The 21,068-nt window shown below is 65.3% G+C and overlaps 4 protein-coding genes across 6 annotated transcripts; 1 reads left to right on the plus strand and 3 right to left on the minus strand.

Moving 5' to 3' along the window:
• Nucleotides 1–185: 185 nt before the first annotated feature.
• ALG3 (ALG3 alpha-1,3- mannosyltransferase) lies at nucleotides 186–3,246 on the minus strand. Its single transcript, XM_065674427.1, has 9 exons — nucleotides 3,002–3,246; nucleotides 2,650–2,749; nucleotides 2,417–2,564; nucleotides 2,103–2,263; nucleotides 1,848–1,968; nucleotides 1,331–1,536; nucleotides 997–1,074; nucleotides 673–816; nucleotides 186–568 (listed from the first exon to the last, which is right to left on the minus strand). The coding sequence occupies exons 1-9, from the start codon at nucleotides 3,150–3,152 to the stop codon at nucleotides 379–381; spliced, it is 1,299 nt and encodes a 432-aa protein (XP_065530499.1). The 5' UTR covers nucleotides 3,153–3,246; the 3' UTR covers nucleotides 186–378.
• On the plus strand, nucleotides 2,365–9,101 carry EEF1AKMT4 (EEF1A lysine methyltransferase 4). The gene is made up of 3 exons (XM_065674428.1): nucleotides 2,365–3,431; nucleotides 4,356–4,639; nucleotides 7,095–9,101. Exons 1-3 carry the CDS (start codon nucleotides 3,260–3,262, stop codon nucleotides 7,392–7,394), a joined length of 756 nt encoding a protein of 251 aa, XP_065530500.1. The 5' UTR covers nucleotides 2,365–3,259; the 3' UTR covers nucleotides 7,395–9,101.
• Nucleotides 8,340–12,319, minus strand: CAMK2N2 (calcium/calmodulin dependent protein kinase II inhibitor 2). 2 transcript variants are annotated; one of them, XM_065674429.1, is made up of 2 exons: nucleotides 12,067–12,319; nucleotides 8,340–8,634 (listed from the first exon to the last, which is right to left on the minus strand). In XM_065674429.1, the coding sequence occupies exons 1-2, from the start codon at nucleotides 12,233–12,235 to the stop codon at nucleotides 8,432–8,434; spliced, it is 372 nt and encodes a 123-aa protein (XP_065530501.1). In that variant the 5' UTR covers nucleotides 12,236–12,319; the 3' UTR covers nucleotides 8,340–8,431. The 2 variants fall into 2 exon arrangements, with proteins under 2 accessions (XP_065530501.1, XP_065530503.1); XM_065674431.1 differs by having other exon boundaries at nucleotides 8,340–9,624.
• Nucleotides 12,320–17,626: 5,307 nt separating this feature from the next.
• Nucleotides 17,627–21,041, minus strand: LOC136011895 (mitochondrial ubiquitin ligase activator of nfkb 1-A-like). Of its 2 annotated transcripts, none has more exons than XM_065674425.1 (5): nucleotides 20,966–21,041; nucleotides 19,790–19,929; nucleotides 19,468–19,555; nucleotides 19,269–19,389; nucleotides 17,627–19,080 (listed from the first exon to the last, which is right to left on the minus strand). In XM_065674425.1, the coding sequence occupies exons 2-5, from the start codon at nucleotides 19,904–19,906 to the stop codon at nucleotides 18,384–18,386; spliced, it is 1,023 nt and encodes a 340-aa protein (XP_065530497.1). In that variant the 5' UTR covers nucleotides 19,907–19,929; nucleotides 20,966–21,041; the 3' UTR covers nucleotides 17,627–18,383. The 2 variants fall into 2 exon arrangements, with proteins under 2 accessions (XP_065530497.1, XP_065530498.1); XM_065674426.1 differs by lacking the exon at nucleotides 20,966–21,041 and adding an exon at nucleotides 20,336–20,410.
• Nucleotides 21,042–21,068: the final 27 nt, after the last annotated feature.

Consider the following 21,068-nt stretch of genomic DNA (forward strand, 5'->3'; position numbering starts at 1 on the left):
AAACAGTTCTGCAGATCCTCTCGCAACCTTACCCCAGAGGCTGCTCCCCTGTCCTGGACAGCACTCTCCCAGCATTAGGAAGGGATCTCCCACAGGCTCAGCAGCTGCTCTGCCTTCCCACAGGTGGGGCAGACCAAGGCATGGCCATCCAGACACCATCATGGCACAAAGATGCTGCAGCCGGAGAAGGGCACACTAAGCCCCCTTTATTGGGGAAGTCCTGCCTGCCAGGGGTCCCCACGCTGCCCCCTTTGCACAGTTCCAGGGCTCGCAGTCCCTCCTGGGATGGCGGAAGGCAGCCTGGGAGCCAGGTGGGGAAAGAGCAGGCAGAAGAGGCAGTCCCAGAGGCCATTCCCCATCCTCCGGCTGGCTCTGCTCTCACTGGGCCTTCTTGGAGACAGCTGCGGGCCTCCTGCTTGGCGGGGGGGTGTGTGTCACCGGCGGGGGGGCTGTGCCGTACCACAGCTGGAGCAGGACGAGTCCGTGGCAGATGTGGAGGGAGAGGGAGCTGCAGACCGTGGAGGGGTAGGTGTTCCAGCAGAGCTCGATGACACCCAGCAGCAGCACCCTGCAGGGGGGGAAACTGTGGGTCATCATCAGGGGGACACAGCAGCCCGCTTGCTCCCAGACCCCACCAGCAGATGAGTGGTCCCCCTTCTGGGCAGCACGTACTTGGGCATGTGGGCAAGCTTGGCAGTAGGGGTGCACCACAGTAAGTAGGGCAGTGTGTGGAAATACCAGACGTAGAACTGGTAGTGCAGGGAGCGGCTGCAGCAGACCCCCAGAAAGTTGGAGGAGAAGAGGACGAAGACGATCTGTGCACTGGCGTTAAGGGGACAAAGGCAGGGGGCTGGAGGTGCAATGCAGCAACAGGTCCCAGCTGTACAGCACAGCTCCTCCCCCCAGGACAGGACGGTCCTAACAGCACCAGGATGAGCTGGTGCTGTTCACCCTGTCCTCTCCCCTCTTTCTTGCTGCCCACCCTGCCAAAGGATATTGTTGACAGTCAAGGGAGGGGACGCGTGTTTCCGTTCGGCGGGGTCCTTCAGGAGAGCCAGGATGCTCTCTTTGGACCTGAGGGGGAAGCATAAACATTGATGTCAACAGCTGCTGAAATCCCTTCCCCCCGAACCTTCCCCTGTAAGCCACGCTGCCTGAGCAGTGCTCTCCCCAAAACACGACAGTAACTTGCCCCTACTCCTGCCTGCAACCCCAGAACTGTAGCAGTGTGTGGGCAGGGAAGCCACAGACCCGTATCCCGCACCATGGGGGCTGACTGAAATGGGGTTCCATGGGGGAACCAGCACCCATGGGGAATACCGAGTCTCACCTGTGCCACCGGTGCAGTGCAAAGAGCCCCAGGCCAGCCAGGTGAGCCAGGAGCAGCATGGCATGGAAAGCCCGATTCTGGAAAACCTCTTCTGGGAGGAAGCGCCAGTTTACTGTCCATTTGAACTGGAACTGGCGGCCCAGGTCGAAGGAGCGAGTCAGGTACCCCACAGGGTTCACCAGCAGGAAGGGCAGCCCCAGAACCACCTGACAGAGACACACCAGCAACCTCGCAGCAGCTGCAAGCCAGGTCTCCATCACCCTTTCCACCTCCCGAGAGCCCCAGCAACAGGGACAGCCAGCCAAAGATGGGAGCCCTATGATTTAAATAAGTTGTGAAGCTCCAGCTTGCTGCATGGGGCACACTCAGATGCTGGTGCCACTGTGCATCCACCCAGAGGCCTCCAGCCCCCAGGACACCCAGACAGGATGTTGTGATGCAGGCAGGAGAGCCCTCCACCCCTTGCTGATGGGGCTGCCAGCCTGCCCCTGCAGTGATGTCTTGAGCAGGGACCCACCTGGAGCAGGGCACAGATGCAGAGCTTGGGGATACAGCCCCAGAGACCAAACTGTTGGAGGAGGAGGAAGAGGAGTCCTGGTGCGAAGAGCAGGATGTTCATCTTCACGGACACAGCCAGGCTGAGTGGGAAGCTGCATTACCATGGGTGCCCAGGCAGCCCCTGGACCAAGTGCAGCCTCCTCCCTGGTGCTGAGCTTGTTCACACACACAGCACGCCATGGGGGGCAGCCACCACCTGACCCCAGACCCTCACCTGAAGAAGAAGCATCCCCAGGACCAGCGCTCCTCCAGGAAGAGGTTGATGGCGAGGAAGAGGATGGCCATGGCCACCGGGTCGTTAAAGAGCCGCAGGACAAAGATGGAGTGGATGCGGTAGGAAGCGCAGCACATGAAGAAGAAAACATACGGGGGGACCTTGCGGGGGACAGAGAGATAGGAGGGCAATCAGCAGCCTGTCCCAGACCGCTGGCTGCTGCTGAGCCTCTCCACACCTCCGAAGCCAGCCCTGACTTCCTGCCCTGTGCGAGGGCTCAGCAGAGCAGGACAGCCCCCCCGGCTCCAGGCTACCTTGTTGGTTCGGCAGTAGATACGGAAGACGAGGAGGAGATTGAGGAGGTAGAGGCCGGCGAAGAGGTACTGTGCCAGGCGGATGTCGGTGCCGCGGCCCGTGGCGTAGTACAGGCCCAGGAAGATGTAGACGAAGCCGGCGGGGTAGCTGTGGAGAGATGGGAGTGAGGAGCCAGGCCCTGCTGCCCCGCTGGGACCCCGCTGCGGGCAGCTCGGCCACCCCCGTCACTTACACCAGCGGCCCGGTGTCGCCCTTCAGCCGGCTGTAGTCGAGGGTGCCGTTGGCAAACCCCTCCACCTCCTCCATGTAGGCCTTCCAGTCGATCTCGGTGTCTGCGGGCACGGCGGGGCTCAGGCGAGGGGCGCTGGGGGCACGGCGGGGAGGCTCCGGGGCTCCCGGCCCTGCCCCGCCGCTCTCCCCCAGCCGAAGCCCCGCGCGTCCCCCCCGCGTGTCCCCGGCCCCGTCCCGGCCCCGCCGCCGCCGTGCCCGGGCGCTGCTCTCACCCTGACACCCCGCGGTGCCCAGCGCCCGCTCCGACCCCCCCCCCCGCCCGCCGCGGGGCCGGGCCTGGCTCGGGCACTCACAGGGGACCCTGCGGATGACCCACAGGTTGACGCCGCCCTCCGCCAGGCAGAGGCAGGCGGCCACCAGCGGCGTGTAGCTGGGCTCCAGCAGTGCTGCCCGCCGCTGCCGCCAGGCCCGCCGCAGCACCGCCGCCCCCCGCCCCGCCGCCATGGCCGATGCCGCGCCGTTCCGCTCCGTTCCGCGTTTCCGGCCGGAGCGCTTAGCGCGATGCAACCGCCGATGCCGGAAGGCGCACGTGGGGCGCCTCCCGGCCCGGCATGGAGCGGCGGCACGCGCCCGCCGCCAACCGCCGGTACCGGCAGCGGCGCTTCTGGGACGAGCTGTACCGGCAGGGGGGCGCCGAGCCCCGCGAGTGGCTGGGGGCGCTGCCCCGCTTCCTCCCGCACCTGCAGCCGGAGCTGCGCCCCGCTGACCGCATCCTCGTCCTCGGTACGTGCCCGGTGCCCGGTGCCGGCCGCGCGGGCAGCGCTCAGGGTTCTATCGCCGGGTGTGCTGGCGCCGGCCGCGAGGGGGCGGTGCGGCACCGGGCCGGTACCGGGGCAGCGCCCTGCGCGGCGGGGCCCGGTACAACCAGCCCATAATGCCACCTGCGGGATGATCCAGCGCTGATCCGCCACCCGCCCGGCAGGTTCAGCCGCTCCAGGCGGGCGGGATTAGGCGGTGTCATCACCGATCCTGTTAGCGGATCAGCCGCCGCCAGCTGCGATTAATGGCCCCCAAATCTCCCCCCGCCCCCGAGAGCCCTCTCGGAGTCGCTGAGCCCCGGCGGAGCGGCTCCCCCGAGGAGGTGAAGGGAGGGCAGAGGGACTCTCCCCGTGCCTGTCACACCGGGGACCCGTGTCCTGCTAGGGCCCGGCTGGCACCGGCTGAGTGGGATGCTGGTCCCCTGGGACAGCCGTTCCTCTGTCCTTCTGTCTGTCCATCCCAGTTAAGTCCCCCCATTTTGTGGCACGCTGCCCTAATTTGCTCCTGGTGCCAGCCCCACAGCAGGCTCGGGGGGGGGGGGGGGCCACAGTCATCTCCTGCCCCACGGCACCGAGGGAAACACTTGGGACCCCCTCCCACCACCAGCAAGCCCAGCGCTGCCTGTGCATCCCATCCGGGTGGGGTGTGCGAGGGCTGCTCTCCCCCTGCAGCCCTGCAGAGCCAGGAGCCCAGTGCACCCACCCTGCAAGAAAAGGGTAATTAGGAACTAGCCGAGCACTCGCTAGTTAACGGCAAGGTGATGACCTGCTCCCTCTCTAGTTGCCCTAGCCCACCCACGCCCTTCTCTGGGTCTAAAGGCATGCGGTTGGGGTGCTGGCAGCCCCTCCATGGGCACCCCACACCCTGGCTGAGCAGTGCCCCACACAGGCTGCGGCAACAGTGCCCTGAGCCACGACCTGTACGAGCTGGGCTACACCGACGTCACCAGCATCGACTACTCGCCTGCCTGCATCGCGGCCATGCGCGCCCGCTACGCCTGCTGCCCCGGCCTGCGCTGGGCTGTCATGGACATCCGTGCCCTTGCCTTCCCTGATGCCAGCTTCGACGTGGTGCTGGAGAAGGGCACCCTCGATGTGCTTATGGTGGAGGAGACCGACCCATGGAATGTCTCGCCCCAGGCAACTGCCACAATGCACCGGGTCCTGGCAGAGGTACAAGGTGGAAGGAGCTGTGGGGGGGGACGACAGAGGGTGGACCCCATTCCCATTTTGGGTGGGTGAAGGTACAGAATATGTCAACACCCTGCTTCCCTGTGGATGCTCCAGCAAGTGCCTTGCCCCCCACCCCCAGCTGGTGCTATCCCCTCTGCTGCCCTGTAAGGGGGCACCTGGGGGGCTTCCAGCACCCTTTAGGGTGGTAGACCCCCCCCCACCTTCTCCCCTGGGAGGTGGATAGAGCCAGGTGTGTCCCTGGAGACCCTGGGTCCTGCTGGGTTGGGGAGGACCTGGGTGACCCCTTTCTTTATTTGCACCCTGAATATGAAGGGGTGGCAGAAAAAGCAGACCTCATCCTGGCACGGGTGGGTGTAGGGGCACCCAAGGGTGCCTGGGGGGGACCTGGAGGACACACCGAGGTGGCTGTGCCTGCCCAGGGTGAGGTGAGGACTGCAGGGCTGTGACAGGCGCTCACCCCTCCCCAGCCCAGCTTCCATCTCATTAGTGGGGTCCCCAGCACTCATCTGGTCCGGGGTTGCCATGGCAACCCCCGTCAGCATCGACATGGCCTTGGCGTTGCCACGGGGATAGGCGATGCCTCTGGGCCCTGATTAATTGGCGGTGTGGGAGGCAGGGAGGGGATTGAACCTACCCTGGCGCAGGGTGTGGGTCATGGCAGCCTGCACTGCCCTGCGGGGATAACTGCGGGGGGGGAATGACCACTGTGCCCCATGGCACCCCTGGCAGCAGCAAGGGGTGCTGGGGTGCTTGGGGCTATTTGCCCCCCATCCTCTCTTGCTCCTCTGAGCCCAGGTGGGAGCAGAGCCCCAGTGCTGTGGGCAGTGGGGCTGTCCTCACCACCCATGCCTGGCCTGCCCACAGTGCTGCCTGTCCTTGTCACTCGGCCAAACAGCAAAGGATTTAGTTCTGGGTTTTTTTTCCCCGTTTCCCTTTTTAATCCCCTGCTCAATCCCTGTGCTCCCCCAGCATCGCTGGGCACCGGCCTCCACCCGCGGCTGGTCCCTGCTGGCCCTGTTCCCGGGGAGATTCACTGGCTGCTCCCACCCGCTCACTGCTTTGCCAGGCCCTGTGCAGGGGTCCAGCAGTGGCCGGCACCCCCGTTCTCACTCCCATCCCTCTCCTCATGGCAGGGGGTTCATAGCCTCTGTCTTGCTGTCCCTGGGAAGGGTGGGGAGGGGCAGGGACCCAAAATGCACGGGATACATGGGTGATAGGGATGCAGAAATTCACCCTGCCTGCGGGGATGCCTCAGGGACACCCCTGTCTCAGCCATCAGGGAGCTGTGGGGGGGATGTCAGAGGGGGAAGCAGCCCCCCCCCCCCGCGCCGGCTGTCGGGTGGCAAGGTTTCCTGCACCCATCTCTAAGCAACGGCCATTAGTGCTCTGTTAATGAGGATGGGATGCAGGATGCCTTGCTTGGCTCCAGCTGGAGATCCCTGCCTGCCCCCAGCCCTAGGGACCCCCATGCATCCGGTGCTTTGCAGGAGGGATGCTGAGCTGGGTGCTGGGGGGGGAGTGCAGGGACATGCTTTCCTTTTCCTGACCAAAACCAGTAAGGTTTGGTTTGAAAGCCACTGCCGCAGCAGGGGGGGAGGGACACATACAGAGGCTGGCTGTCCCCTGTGTCCGTTCCTGGCCCCAGCCAGCTCTGAGCTGTGGAGCTTCCCAGCAGGATTAAACCAGAGCTCGGGAACCCCGCTTGGCCCCCAGCCCTCTCTCCTGCTGCAGTGGCTCTTTGCCCTTGCGGGGGGGGAACCTGGGGGTGTCCCTGCCTGGGGCAGGGTGCCGGGGGCGGGGGGCGGATGGGGGGCTGGCCACCCGCCTGCCCCAGGCACTGCTTTTGCATGCCGAGCACGCGAGCACTGGCCATAAAAGCCTTTTGACATTGGATAAAGCCAAGCAAGAAAATTGATGTTCTTTTCCATCCTGTTAGCGGGGGCTTAATTCCAGCAGGGAGAAAATGGTGATTAAAAGGGTCAAGTCCTTTCCTGTCCAAACCTTCCCCCTCCCACCTTGGATGCTGGGTGTTGGGGGGGGGGTGGCACTGGGTACCCTGAGGAGGGGTGGATGGGATGGGGGTCCCGTGCTGCTCTGGGAGGGTCCTGTGCCTAGGAGGGTGAAGCTTTTCTCCACACCGGGGTTGGGTCTCTGCTGTCTGCTGTGCGTAGGGGTGAAGAGTTTTGGGATGCAGGGAGACATGGTGCATGGGGACCCTCATTCCTCATTGCCACTGGGCTGCAGGGGGTCTGGGGACATGCCAGAACCAGGGTGGGTGTCTCTGGGGTGAGCGAAGGTTAGGGGGTGTGATGGGAGAGGCTGGGGGGGATCTTTGGCAGATGGTGATGTGGGTCCCTGGGGACAGGGCTGTCTGTGCAAGGGGGGTGAACCTCACTGTGTCCCCCACCCCGTCCTGGGGATTCTGCCGCTGCAGGTGAGCCGGGTGCTGCGCCCAGGGGGCTGCTTCCTTTCCATCACCTTCGCACAGCCCCACTTCCGCAAGCCCCACTATGCCCAGGAGGCCTTCGGCTGGTCCCTGCGCCATGTCACCTGCGGGGACGGGGATGCCGGCACCTTCCACTACTTCCTCTACGTCATGCGCAAGGGGCAGCCCCTGGAACCCCACGACCTGGCCCTGGGGCGCCATCTGCACCAGCCCCCCCCACCGCCCGATCCACCGCCACCCCCTGCCCCCCCCGACGATGAGGACTACCTCCTTGCCATCCAGCTGTGACCCAGGGGCTTCCCTGGCCTCCCCCCACCCAATAAAGCCTTAAGCTGCTCCGTCTTCATGGGTGGGGGACGGGGGACCAGTGCTCCCTCCCCACCCCACAAGCTGCCCAGTGATGTGAACAATGGGGAGAAGGGGGGGGGGGGGCTGGCCCCCTTCTGGGAGCAGCAGGATGCTCCAGGGTGATGCTGTGCCCCCTCACGGCCCTTCCCTCGCCCAGCTGGAGCACAGCCAGGGCTCCGGGCTTTTTGGACAGCAATGAAACCAAACCGGGTTTAATTCCACCCATCCATCTTGCAAAGAGCAGCTCCCTGTGTCCCACACACCCCGCTGGGGGCAGCTGGGCTGGGGGGTGCCCAGTGTCCTGCACCAGGACCCCTGGACCATCCTCCCTGGCCATGGGGCTGTGCAAGGACACCACGTCCTTGTCATCCCCCAGCAGGGTGGCAGGGGGTCTTGGGATGGGTTGTGCCATACATGCCTGTGTACCCCCTCAATGCCCACTTCCGGATGCAGTGACAACACTGGGGTGCCACACGCCTGGTCGGTGTCTGCCCGTGCCTGGGGCTAGCAGCACAGCGACACGTGTGTGCTGGGGCTGGTGACAGCCGTGCCACCGCGTGCTGGTGGGTGCTGGCATGGCAAGTGGCACCACGGGTGTCCCCACTTGGGCACCAAACCCCCTCGAGGTTGGTGACCCTGATGGGGGGGCGCAGAGGGGACCCGTCCTCGGGGGGACAGCGGTGACACCAAAGAGGCAAAGCTGCCGGGCTGCTATTCCTGGCAAAAGGTGTAAGTGGGTCAAGCGGTGGCTCCCCCTGCACCGAGAGCTGGGGAAGGACTCCGGGCTCAGCCCCCCGCCCCGCCATGCCACCCCATCCCACCGGCACCCCGGAAACCTGCCGGCACCCGGCAGGGACAGAAAGGAGCAGGCAGTGCCGGCCTCGCCTCGGTACATGAATGTATTTTATTCATCGCATTTTGTTCACCAGTACAGTGAAAAATGGCATTTAAATTTACAATGGATCATTCGTAGAACATCATGACACAAGTATCTTTTTTTTTTTTTTTTTTTTTTGCTTTTTTTCGTGTTTTTTCCTTGGTTTTGCTTTTGGTTTGGGATTTTTTTCGCGGTGGTGTGGGGTCGGTTTTCTTTTTTGCGTCGCAGTCTCCATAAATGCCACTCGCAGGTTATTGAAAAAGATGGCGAGTTCCTCATGCACATCTGACCCCCGAGAAGCCTCTTCAAAAATAAAATTAAATTAAAGTACAAAATTAAAAACAACGACTCGGGCCGGTCCCTGCCCCCCCCCCGCTCCCCCCGCACTCGGCGAGGGGCCGGTGCCCGCCGCTGACCCGGTGGGCTCTGCCCGGTGCTCCGGGAGGGCACTGCGGCGGCCGGTGGTGCTGTCCCGCTGCCGGGGCTCGGGCCGGGGGTCCCCGCGCTCCTCCCCACGCCTTTGGCTTTCCTCACGCTCCCTCCATCGCTCTCGCCCCCTTCATTTCCCCCCTCCCCTCGGTTTTTTCTTCTTTTTTTGTCTTTTTTTTTTCTTATGGAAAAAAATATGAACCTTTTTTTTTTTTTTTTGGGGTTTTCTTTTTTTTTTTTTTCCTGGTTTGCGTGTTTGTTTTCTCGGTGCGGTTACTTCGACATCTCAACGTCAGCAGATCGTTTTTAACAAATATTCGGATATAAAAATACAAATATGAGGAGTTTCTGTTTAAAAAGAAGCGTGCCGGAGTGGTGGGGCTGACCCTCGGCCCCTGCACCGGGCGCCCGGGCCACCAAGCTCATGCAAAAAACGATGGAGCAAAAAATGTCTCTGGACAGCAGCGCTCCCCGCTCCGCTCGTGGGGCCGGGGCCGCCCCGGGGTGGGGGGGCCGCGCCGCGGAGCGGGGGGCTGGAACCCCCCGCACCCCCGGGGAGAGGGGGGGGTGTCTTTGCCCAGGGCGGGGGGCTCGGCGGGTCGTCCCTCTCCCGGGGCAGGGGTAAAGTGCATGGCTGGGGGGGGTGGTGTTGGCCGCAGAGCCCCCCTCCCGGGCCGGGGGAGGGGGGGCACTGGCTCGGCCTCCCCCTCCTCGTCGGCGGTGCAGCCAGCATGCGGGGCCGGGCGGGCTGGGAGCGGGGCACGGCCGGCGGGTCCTGGCGGCGGGTCCCGGCTTACACCCCCGGCGGCGACTTCTCCGTCATGCCCTTGAGCACCTCGTCTATCCGGTCATCCTCGATCACCACTGCGGGGACAGGCGGGGGGCTCGTGGGCGAGGGGACGCGGACCCCGCTCCTGCCCCGCACCCCGGCTCTCGCCCCGCTCGCCACCCCAGCAGGGCTCCAGATGCGCCCACAGACGTTGGGGAGCAGGGCCAAGGGGCTCAGGTGGGTGCAGTGGGGATGGGGGGGGTGCCCCCCTTCTCCTGCCAGGTTTGGATAGGGCAGCACCCCCACTCCCCCCCCCGCAGCCAGGCGGCCGCCTCTGAATGAGCGGTTTGGGAAGGGGGAGCAGGAACAGACCAGGAAGGACCCCCCCTCCTCTCTGCGGCAGGCGCTGATGAGAGCAACAGGACTGGAATGGGTAATGACCCAGCGGGGGGGGCACTGCTAGATCGGCGAGGGGAGCAGCCAGACCCCTGCCAGCATCACCCACTACACAGGACACCCCCCACCATCGGCATCAGTGTCGGGGGAGCCAGGCAGGACCCCAGCCCTCATCGGCATGGCAGCCTGCACGGACCCCCAACACCGCTATCAGCATGAGGGGCTGGACAGCCCCCTGTCAAAATCACCCTCCAGACAGACCCCCCCTCAGCATCACTGGCTGGGCCACCCCCCCCCTTCCACCACCATCACCAGTGGGAGGCTGCACAGACCCCATCAGCATCACTGTCAAGGGGCTACACAGACACCCCCTCGCCCCCCAGATCACCATCACTGGTTGGGCAGGTCTCCCACAGCACCATCACCCTCGGGAGTGGAGGACCGAACCTCCCCCCATCATTACTGGGGTGGTCAGCAACCCTCCCCATCTCCACCCTGGGGGTGAATTGGCCAGACACCCCCCCCTCAACACCAGCATCTCCGGGGAACAGCCATAGCCCCCCATCACCAGGGAAGGAGATCTGTCCCCCCCATCACCCCCGGGGGGTTGCTAGACCCAGAACCACCATCCCAAAGGGGGGCAGGTGGAGCTCCCCCGACTCAGGGCTGAGGTGTATTTATGCTGGGGGGGGGGGGGGGGAAGCTCTGCTGCCCTCCCCTTTTGCCCCTGCAGCTCAAAGAGGGGTGTTTGCCTATAGACGTCCCCCCAGGCAGGTGGAGTGGGGGCTGCAGGGAATGTGGGGGCCATTCTCGGGGTCCGTAAGGCATCGGGGAGGATGGACGGTGGCAGATCAGGGTGCAGGGGAAGGGGGGCCGTTTATTTGGGTTCTAATAGAAGCAGGGGAGCTGCTGAAGGGGTCTCTGCGGCAGGGAGTAAAGCGGGGGTGGGGGGGAGGAGCAGGACACACACAGGCTCATGGAGTCCTGGGGCGACAGTAAACGGGGGGGGGGGGGTGTTGTTGATCAGCATCACTGGCAGCTGCTGGTGGGGGTCTCTGCGGCAGGCGGAAATGTGGAGGGAGAGAGGGTGATGGAGCTGGAGGGGCAGCCCCTGGTGATGGGGGGGGGTGTTTGTTTATAGGGAAAGGGGGGAACAGTCCGGGGGGATGTGGGGACAATCCCAGGGATGCTGAGGAGCAGTGCCAGGGGCTCCCGGGGGCACTCGCAGAAGTGCTGTGGGGCAGCCCCAGGGATGCTTGGGGACAGCCTCAGGGGCAGCCCCAGGGATGCTGCAGGGTAGTCCCGGGGGGAGCCCCAGCCTGCCAGGGGTGTGGGGCAGCGCTGGGGGAACAGCGCTACGGTCTTAAGCTGGGAAAAGGGGCTGCTGAGGTGTTGGGGTGATGCCGGGTGCCATTTGCAGAGCTGGGGATCCCAGGGATGCCGGGGGGCAATGCCAGGGATGATGTGGGGCAGAGCTGGAGATTCTGGGATGCCGGGGGCAGTGCTGGGGATACTGGGGGGCAGTGCCGGGATGCTGTGGGGCAGTGTCAGAGGTACCCAGGGGACAGTGCTGGGGATGCAAGGCAGAGCTGGGAGTCCCAGGAATGCTGTGGGGCAGTGCCGGGGATGTAAGAGCCAGTGCCGGGATTACCGGAGATGCTGTGGGGCAGCGCCGAGGATGCTGCAGAGCAGATCCGGGGGATGCCGTGGGGCAAAGCCGGGAACACAAGGGCAGAATCGGAGCTCCCGGGGATGCTGTGGGGCAATGCCGGGGGTGACAGGGATGCACTGGACAGTGCTGAGGATGTCGGAGATGCGAGGGCAGAATCGGGGGTCCCGGGGATGCTGTGGGGCGGCGCTGGGGATGCAAGGGCCAGTGCCGGGGATATGGGGGGCAGCGCCGGGGATGCTACAGTACAGATCCGGGGGTCCCGGGGCAGAGCCGAGGATGCAAGGACAGATCCGGGGGTAGCCGGGACGCGGTGGGGCAGCGCTGGGGGTGCAAGAGCCAGCGTCAAGGGTGCCGGGGATGCTGCAGGGCAGACGCCGGCGTCCCGGGGATGCCGTGGGGCAGCTCCGGGGCTACCGTGGGGGCTGAGGCGGGGGTCGGCGGGGGGCAGAGGCGGGGGGCCGGGCGGTACCTCTCTTGGCGCGGCCGATCTGTCCCAGCTTGGGGGGCCGCTTGCCCTGGTTGCCCCCGAAGAAGGCGTTGGTGTCCTGCAGGCGGCAGCTGAAGGGCAGCTCCCCCGCCTCGGGCTCGGCGCCGTAGCGGCCCACCTTGTCCTCGCCGTAGGGCAGCACCTGCGACATGGCGGGGCCGAGCGGGCCGAGCCGCGCCGCGCCGAGCCGAGCCGGGAGCCGGTCTGCGGCGGCGGCGGCGGCGGCGGGGAGGAAACCCGGGCGGAAGGATGAAGTCATGCATCCGGGGGGAGCGGGGACCCCCCCGGCGGGGGGCGGCTCCGGAGCGCCGCGGCCCGGCCCGGCCCTGCCGGACAGGGACGGGGACCCCCGCGGCTGCTGCCCGGTGCCAGCCCGGTCGGGATGGGGACGCGTCCCCCGCCCTGGCTGCAGCCGCTGCCCCGAGCCCAGCGCAGGACGGTCCCTCCGGCACAGCCGTGCCGCGGCGGTCGCCCCAGCCCGGGGGTGCCCCTGACCACGGGGTGCCCCTGTGGAGTGGGGATCCCTTGGCACAGCCGGGTCAGACTGGCTGGGGACCACCAAGCACAGCCAGGCCCTACCCGAGCACACCGAGGTGATGTCCAACAGAGCCCCCAGCACCATGCTCCAGTCCTTTTCCACCCCCAGCCCTCCTCCAGCAGCCCAGCAGGCTCGAGCCCCCCCGAACCGCCTGGCCAGCTCCCACCCCGGGTCTCCCCAGCCAGGTTGTCCCCACTGGTGCCTGTTGCCCAGCACCCAGCCCGCACTCCCTCTCACAGACTTCCCAGTTTTGGGGCCCTCCCTTGGAGCCACAGCAGCTCCAGCCCTTTCCAGTCCCCTTGGCCCCCACATGTAGGCCCCTGCACATGCGTGTGCGTGTTTGTGCCCTCTGCATGTGCTTGCAGGACTGCGGGGGGCACACGGGTGTGATTCTGCAGGTGCTGTTGAGTGTGACCCAGATGGAGACCATGCCCTGGGATGCCCCTTGCTCCATGGGTTGCCCCTTCCCTGGGCGTTCTCTGTGGACAGGGGGAAGAAGGGTCATCCCCCATGGGGGACTTGCCATGGGTCAGCAAGGAGAGAGCCACACAAATAGCCTCAGTGTCCCCCCAAAGCCCTATTTGTGTCCCCTTTGCACATCCCTACCCCAGCTTTGCGCTGGCCCTTTCTGCCTGCGTTTTCTGCTGCCAGGACAGCGGCGGCACTGACTGCCATTGGTGCCCCTGAGCAGCCTCACCTGGGATCCCCCATCAGGGTCACCTGGGGCTGGCTGGTCCCTGGACTTGGAGTAGCGGCAGTGGCTGGTTGGAGAGGGCCATCCTGTCACGGGGCAGCTCTGCTCCTCATGCTCCCCCGCATCCAGGCCCCACTGCTCACCTGGGTGTGCTGGGTGGTGGCAAAACCAAAGCCTTGTGTGGGAATGGCAAGTACCAGCCCCATGAGAATCCGCCTCTGGGTGTTTCAATGGGGCAAGAGCGGGATTTTTACAGACGGTCCTGTGGTCCGTCTCTTCCATGGCCTGAGATCCTGTCGAAACGTGCTGCAGAAGAGCATCAGCTGGGCTGGTGCATGCAAAAGGGCAGGTACACCTATTTTGGGAAAGCTCAGCCATGCCTCTCCCTTTGTGCCCTGCTCTGCAGAACGCTGCTCGCCGCCATCCCCTCCCAAAGCAGGGACGGGCGGCAGTGCCTGTTCTCCTGGCAAGGCAGTGGGTGCCTTTATCCCTGCCTTTGCTGCGGAACCGGCTTGAACTTTTTCGTGTAACGGCTTCTGCTCCCGCGAAAAGCGCCTGGGAAAATAGGCGAGAGGCCCACGCTGAGATGTGCCCTGCTTTCCCCACTGCCAGCCCCACGTGCCGCTGCCGTGGGCAGGGACAGGCAAGCCGTGGCACGCGCGGGGCCGCGGATGAGCAGGAACAGGAGCAGATGGGGCTGTGTGGGATGTGAGCAGGGCTGGTGCTGCGCACCGGGAGGGCTTCCAGCCCGGCAGGCTCCTGGGAAGGGCTTGAGAGAGGTCACCCCGGGAAAGGCCCCGCTTCCCTCGCGCCTTGCACCCCGGGAGCTCCCTGGCTTGGCTATGGGACATGGGGAGCTCTGTGGGGCTGGCTGGGTCCGGGGGGGGTGGGAGGGACCTCCACCCAGGAAGAGGGCTGGATTCATGCCAGCACGGCCGGGCTGTAGTGAGACTGGGCAGCACTACACCTCCAGGCGCCTCGTCTCTTTGGGACATCTCCAGCCGCTGTCTCCCCATGGGTGCTGCTGGTCACCCCTGGGAGGGGGAAAGGCACCAGGGACCTGAGTGTGGTGGGGGTGGAGGAGGGATCCCACCCTTGCCCCTCATGGAGAGCCAGACTGAGCGCCCTCCTTCCCTGGCTCTCATCCCACCTTCATTATCCGCCTTTTAGCAGCCACGTAATCTCCTTTCTCGCTTCCTTTGCAGACTTTTGTCCAACACAAAGCCAGCTCCAGCGGCTGTGGGAGTGGGAAGCTGGTGGCTCTTCCTGCCCTGGCTCCGTAAAGCTGGGCCACAGCCCAGGAGCTGGAACACCTTGAGCTGATGCAAGGGCTGGGGGCTGGCCATGACCAGTGTGGTGGGTATGGGGCCAGGCGGGGGGCAAGCAGCCAGGCTCCCAGCCACAGTGGGGCTGGTGATAGAGATGATGCTACATTGCCTGGCCTGAGGTGATGCTCTGGGAGCCCACTGGTGCCTGCTGTCACTCAGCCCCACAGCTGGATGCTGCCCCTGAGCCCTGCACCCTTGGTGGGGATTTGAGTGACAGCACTGGGTGCTGTGATGGAGGTGAGGGGTTTCCCTGCAGTCACTGGTGCTTCAGGTGATTTTAGAGTGGAGAAATGTGTGGTGGGGTGCGTTCTGCCCTGGCTCTGCAGGGAGCCCCAGCGGCTGGAGCTGGACTGAATGGGAGGGATGAGTGGTCCCTGAGGCCTGGCAGGGCTGCAGTCAAGCGACCTGTCAGGCAGCGGCCGGATCACAGGGGCCTTAGATGAGGTAGGAGGGCATCGGCCACCAGACCTGGGGCTTTCTCTGCTACAGGTCTGGGAGCTCACCAACGCCATCACTTCTAATGCCTCAGGGCTGGTGGCTGCAGAGGCATGCCTGGAGGCCGGCTCGGGTGCCTCCATCTGTGCTGCTTCCAGCCCTGCCAAGAAACGTGAAATGGCACTTCTGCTCCACGGCAGTGGCAGCCGTGGTCCGGGGGCCTTGCGAAGTGCCAGCCCCCCACTGCCAGCACTGCCGAGCTCCCAAAGCACTCATCCCCAGCCTGGTGTGGGACACTGGCAAAGGTCATCGGCAAGGGCAGGGTTGTGTCCATCCTTGGCTGCTGCTGCTGGCTCTCAGTAGCCAAAGCCCAGATGGAGGTGCTGCTGTGTGTGCTGCCTGTGCTGCTGTAGGGCAGCTCCCTTATACAGGCATTTTGGGTGAGCGGAGATGTGCAGCCAGACTGGGTGCAGGTGGTGGGGATGGCCAAGCCTGCTGATGGTTGTGGAGGCCCTAGTAATCATAGTGAGGAGGTGGTGGGGCACAGGGGACAGGCATCCCGCTTGGTAGCTGTGGGTCAGCCCAGGGCAAGCATGCAAGAACGGTGTGCTCCTCGCCCTGGGCTGTTCCTCCCCATAGCTGGTGATGTGGGAAGATGAGGCTAAAAAGCCCTCCCTTGGAGGGACAGTGCCTTCCCTTCCCAGGGAGAAGGGCTCGAGCCTTTGCAGGGCAGCCAGCCAGCAGGTTGGCACTAGTGAGACGAGTTTGTCTGCCTTGGTGTGCAGGCTGGCTTTGGGAAGCGGGGGCTCCCGAGGGGAATCCAGTCGCTAAGTCGGGGCAGGTGGAAGGGGGATGTAACTGTCCCCATCCCTCACACGAGCTGCCCAGGGCACAGCTGCGGTCCCGGTGATGCCAGGGCTGCACCTGAGCGGGTGGAGCACTCTCAGCACTCTGCCTGGGGCAGCGACTTTCTTTGTGGAGGGTTCCCTGCCCAGACCCGAACAGCCCTGCTGGGGCGTGAGGCTCCATCCCCGTCTGTCGCCACATCTCGGTCACCATGACAACAGACAGAGAGACAGGCGGGAGTGGGCTGGCAGCCCTGGGGGGTATGGATGGGGCCACGGCCATGGGCTGGCACCCACGGGCACCCTGCAGGGTGCGTGGGTCCCTCTTGGGCCCTGCATAGTGGGGCGGAGGCTGGGCAGGGCTCAGTGCAGGACCGCGAGCTCCCTGCTCCAGACCAGAAGACCCTGAGGGACGATGGACAGCAGGTTCGGCGGCGGTGCGGGCTGCGGCACGGCCGGACAGCCCCTGTGCCGGGCGGTTTGGCACGGCCGGTCTTTGGCTGTCGCCGAGCTGAGCGGTTGAGTCACGCTGCCGCCCAGCCCCGCGCCAGGCAGGGCTGCTCAGCCGGGTCCAGGCCACCGTGGGGCTGGCGGCTCCCCCGGGGGGGCAGAGCCCCCCGAGGGGCGTGGGGTAGGGCTGTTCCCAGCGTGCGGTGGTACCCTCCCTGTGAGCAGGGATGTGTTTGTTCCCCGGGCAACCGTGGCCCCCCTGTGGACAGAGGGCAGCGGGGGCTGCGGGTCCCTCTCTGGGTGTCCCTGTCCCCGGGTGGCCGCAGGGCCCCGGGGAACGAGGTGAGCAGTCTCTGGAGCACGGGCACCCGCCGCCCTCCCCGGCCCACGCGCGCCAGCAGCTCTTGGCACACGGGGAGTGTGTTCCTGGCAGCCCGGCCCTCGCCCATCTGGTATTTACCTCCTTCCCGAAATCCCTCCTCGCTGCGGGGGGGTGCCCGGTTCCGGAGCGGGGGGAACACCCGGGCCCCACTGCTCACTTTGCAGTGTGGCACTCGCCATGCTGGCATGGGGAAGAGGCTGAGCTGAGACACTGGGTGGGGTGAAGGAAGGGAGCTACACGGACACCCCTACCCCAGAAATGCACATGGGTCCCAGGAGGTTCTGCTGGGTGTTCTGGGGCATCATTGCTGGCTGCAAGCTATGGGGGCAACACCACAGGGGCACCTTTGCACCAAGCATGCTCCCTGCCCCAAACTGGCAGCAATGGGGGCCCCTGCCATGGGAAGGGGCATCATCCCCTCTTACCCCAACACTGGTGTCTGGCTGCCAGTGCTGCCCTGTTCCCCTCTCCCTGCCACCCCCCGATAAATCCTGGGTGCCCCAAAGCCGCAGGAGCCAGGAGAGCCCGTGGGTTGCCTGGGCAACTGCAGCCAGGCAGTGATGGGGAGCAGTCCAGGGAGCAGTTGCCATGGAGACCAGAGGAGCACGATCACCTTGGCAACAGTCCTGTTTTCCCCCACCTCTGGGGCTGTATCCTGAGGTGATGCAGTCCAGCTGGGGGTCCCCTGCCCACCACTGGTGAGTTTGCTGAGGCCAGCCCTTGACTGGGGATGGAGGTGACGGCACTGACTTGTCCCTTCTCCCTTCCTCCCCACCCCCCACCCCCCCCAACCCCCCCCGCGGGAGAGCCTTGGCTCTTGGCACGCCCCTCCAGTCCCCCGGCTTGATGGTGCAAAGGAAGAGGCGAGGCCAAGCTCCACTCCTTATCTTTATCACTCCACACACCACCATAAGCTGTGCCTGCACTCGGTCCCAGCCAGGAGGCAGGCAGGAAAGCGGGGTGCAGCAGGGGCCAGAGGCATGGGCAGGCTCTGGGGTGCCCCATGGCTCAGCCCCTGCTCCAGGGGAGAGCAGGGACTCTGCAGAGACGGCGGAGGGACGCTCTCCCTCCCTGGGCAGCACTGCAAATGGTGAAGGGGCACACTTCATTGCCACCAGTCCCTGGGTGCTGGGCATGGTCTGGGCAGTGGCTGTAGGCACATGGGACAGGGAGCACGGTGGTGGCAGCAAAGTGTGCCACTGCGGTGACTCAGGGGGAACTGGGTCTCTGTCACTCCACTGTGTCTCACCAGCCCTGGTCTTACCCCTGCCATGCTCCTCATAAAGCCACACACTAGAAAAACAAAAGTCCCACACGGCTTTGGAGGGGTCAGGGCTGGGAAAAGGGGCACCCCAGCATGGGGCAGGGGACTTGGCTCTTCAGCTCAGGCACCGAGCATGTTCTCCCCAAGCCTTCACGTTGGGGGGGCAAGGGCTTCTGGCAGAAAAAGGGAGCATGAGGAGGCTGTAACTCCCCACCCTCCCAAAAAGACAGGGGGAGGCACACCAGGACCCCTCTCTCCCAACAGGAATCACACATCTGCACACAAGGGCCCAGCTGAGATTACTGCAGGCCCCAAGCTTGCTTCGCTTTGTGTTAACAATCTCTGGCTGCCCCCCAGATGTTCTCAGGCCTGGTAGAGGGGCACCACGCGGTCAATGGGCCCCCGGCAGATGGGGCAGAGGCGGGCAGGCAAGGCCTGGAAGCAGCGGAAGCAGCAGCAGATGTGGCCACAGCCCAATAGGACGCACTCGCGGGGTCGCGACAGGCAGATGACACAGGAGTCCTCGAGCCCCCCGTCCCCGGCCTCCTCGCTGTCCAGCTCCTTGTCCTCGCGCTGCTGCCTGAGGCGGGCACGGCGGAAGGCACGGCACAGGGCGTGCAGCAGGACGGCCAGGCCCACCACGGCACACAGCACGGCCGCCCCCTTCCAGAGCCCGCTGGCAGACTCCAGCTCCTCCAGCACCGTCTGCCAGTCCCCCAGGCACAGGAAATAGTCGCCCCCCTGGGATGGTGGCTGGAGGTGCAGGGAGCCGTCGGGGTGCAGAGCCAGCTCCCCGATGCCCGTCAGCCCAGCTCCCACACGCAGCAGTTCCTCTGTCTCCAGGATGCCCTTGGGCTTCTCCCCACTCAAGTACTGCCCCAGCAGGTCACGGAAGCCGTGGGCCGGCTGCTGGAACCTCTCGTACACCACCTCCAGTGGCAGGCAGATGGCTCGGAGCGGGCTCTCCACGCTCACCTGTGTCACCGCCTCAGCGTCCGGCGAGGCCAGCAAGAAGGGGACAGTGTAAACCTGCTCTGAGAGCACCCGCTCACTCTCGCTCCTGCAAGCAGAGAGCACAGCACAGCGATGTGGACAATATGGAGGAACTCTGGACTCCTGGGGCAGAGCCAAGGGTAGGGACTAGAGCCTTTAACCAAGCCAATTTCTGCCTTGCTGGTGGCCCCAGCGTATGGGGGTTTGGAAACACCAATACAAGCCTGCCCCCCTGCTGTCCCTCCCATTGCTCACCAGCTCCGGGCCAAGCTGTTCCAGACCAGCCGATGCTCTTTCAGAAGCAGCTTCTGTATCACACCCTGCAGCTTCTCATGGTAATGGCTTGTCAGTGCAGCCTTGGCTGGCAGCACTATGCCTAAGGACAGGGGAATGCATTAAGGTTAAAGGAGGGCGAAGCCTCTGTCCCCAGTGTGAGGCCACAGGGTCTCCTTACCTTCCAGAGCAACATAAGGCAGGCACCTCCCATCAGCCGCAGACACTAATGCTGGTAAATCATCATCAACCTGGAGCTTTGGAGCCTCCTAAAAGAGCAGAGATTGAGAGTGAACCCGGGCAGGGGCAGCCGGGCTGGCAGGTGGGTCATACATGGCTTTGTGGGGATCTCTGGCAGCATGTGACCTGCTTGGTCCTAGGCATCGTGACATCAGTAGAAGATGCAGCAGGCTGCAGCCATCAGTGAGGTGCGCCCAAATCAAAGGCTCTGGGCAGCAGGGAAGGGACAGTGGGGGCTGAGAGCATCTGAGGGACAGGGCTACCTGTATGCGTGCCACGACTCTGGTTTTCTTCCTGTAGAGGTAGTAGAAGAGGCCGGAGAAGGCGAGGCTGGAGCCCAGACATAGCAGCTCCCCGGGCGTAACGAGTGGCGCGTCCATGGTGCCAGGCTCGGGCAGCACGCCTGCAAGGTGAGCGTGTTGGCTGGAGGGCAGGGCAAGGCACCGGGGCAGGGATGTCCCAGCGTCCCTGTCCCCAGCGCAGGACGCCCCACTGCCCCCGTCGCCAGGACACTGCTGCCCTAGGGCCAAGCCTGTCCCTGGCCCCGGCTGGAGGCAGTTCAGCTCCAGCACCCACAGGAGCTCGGCAGCCCCGGCCCGAGGCACAACCCCTCGCCCAGTCGGGTTCCAGAGGCGCCCTTTTTGCTCTGCACCCAGGGTCGGGCCGGGGCCCAGCCCCCGTGAGCCAGCCCAGGCCCTGCAGCCAGGGTGCCACCTAGCTCCGACACCCGCAGCTCCGGCCCAGCACCCGGCGCTGTCCCGGACCCCCGGCCCGGCCCGGCCCGGCCCGGCCCCGCCTCAGCCGCTCACGCCGGCCCGGCCGCGCTGCCCCCCGCAGCCCCCGAGGCTCCCAGGCCCGGACCCCGGCCCCGCCGCGCTGCCTGCTGGGAAATGCAGTGCGGTCGCCGAGGCCAGGCGGCGGGGCGAGCCGCGCTTGAAACTACAGCTCCCAGCGTCCCTCGCGCCGAACTACAGCTCCCGTCGGGCTGTGCGCAGGACTACAACTCCTGGCGGCCTTTGCGAGCCGCTGTTCTATGCTCCCCGCGGGTTTCGGGGGTCCCAGTGCACACGGAGGGACCGTGTGCAGGGCCGGGCCCCCGGGCAGGATGTCACCCGGGCCCCCCCCCCTAGGGGCAGTGGGTCCCCGTGGCTGGTCTTTACACCGGCGTTCCCTTTCCAACGGGGCTGCGGGGCCGTTCCAGCCCGGCTCCTGCCCTCGGTGACCCGCAGCCGTCTCGGGGCAGGGCTGAGGGTCAGCTCTGCAGCTGCTGCCTCCTTCCCCGCACGCCTGCCCCCCTCCCTCTGCCCCTCAAGACAGCTCATCCCCTGCTCCCAGCCCTCGGTCCCTCGGATGTCTCATCTCCCGCTCCCCGCCCTCGGGATGTTTCATCTCCCTCTCGTCCCCCTTCTTTTGAGTCACCGCCCTGCTCCGGAGCCCACCTCTCCTGCCGCACCGGCACCGGCACCGCCACGGACGCGCAGCCGCCAGAGTATGTGGAAACTGCTTTTAATCGCCAAATAAAGTCAGCAACAGCCACCCACA

This window comes from Lathamus discolor, chromosome 3 (genome assembly GCF_037157495.1).
Source record: "Lathamus discolor isolate bLatDis1 chromosome 3, bLatDis1.hap1, whole genome shotgun sequence".
In the NCBI taxonomy this organism is placed as follows: Eukaryota; Metazoa; Chordata; class Aves; order Psittaciformes; family Psittacidae; genus Lathamus; species Lathamus discolor.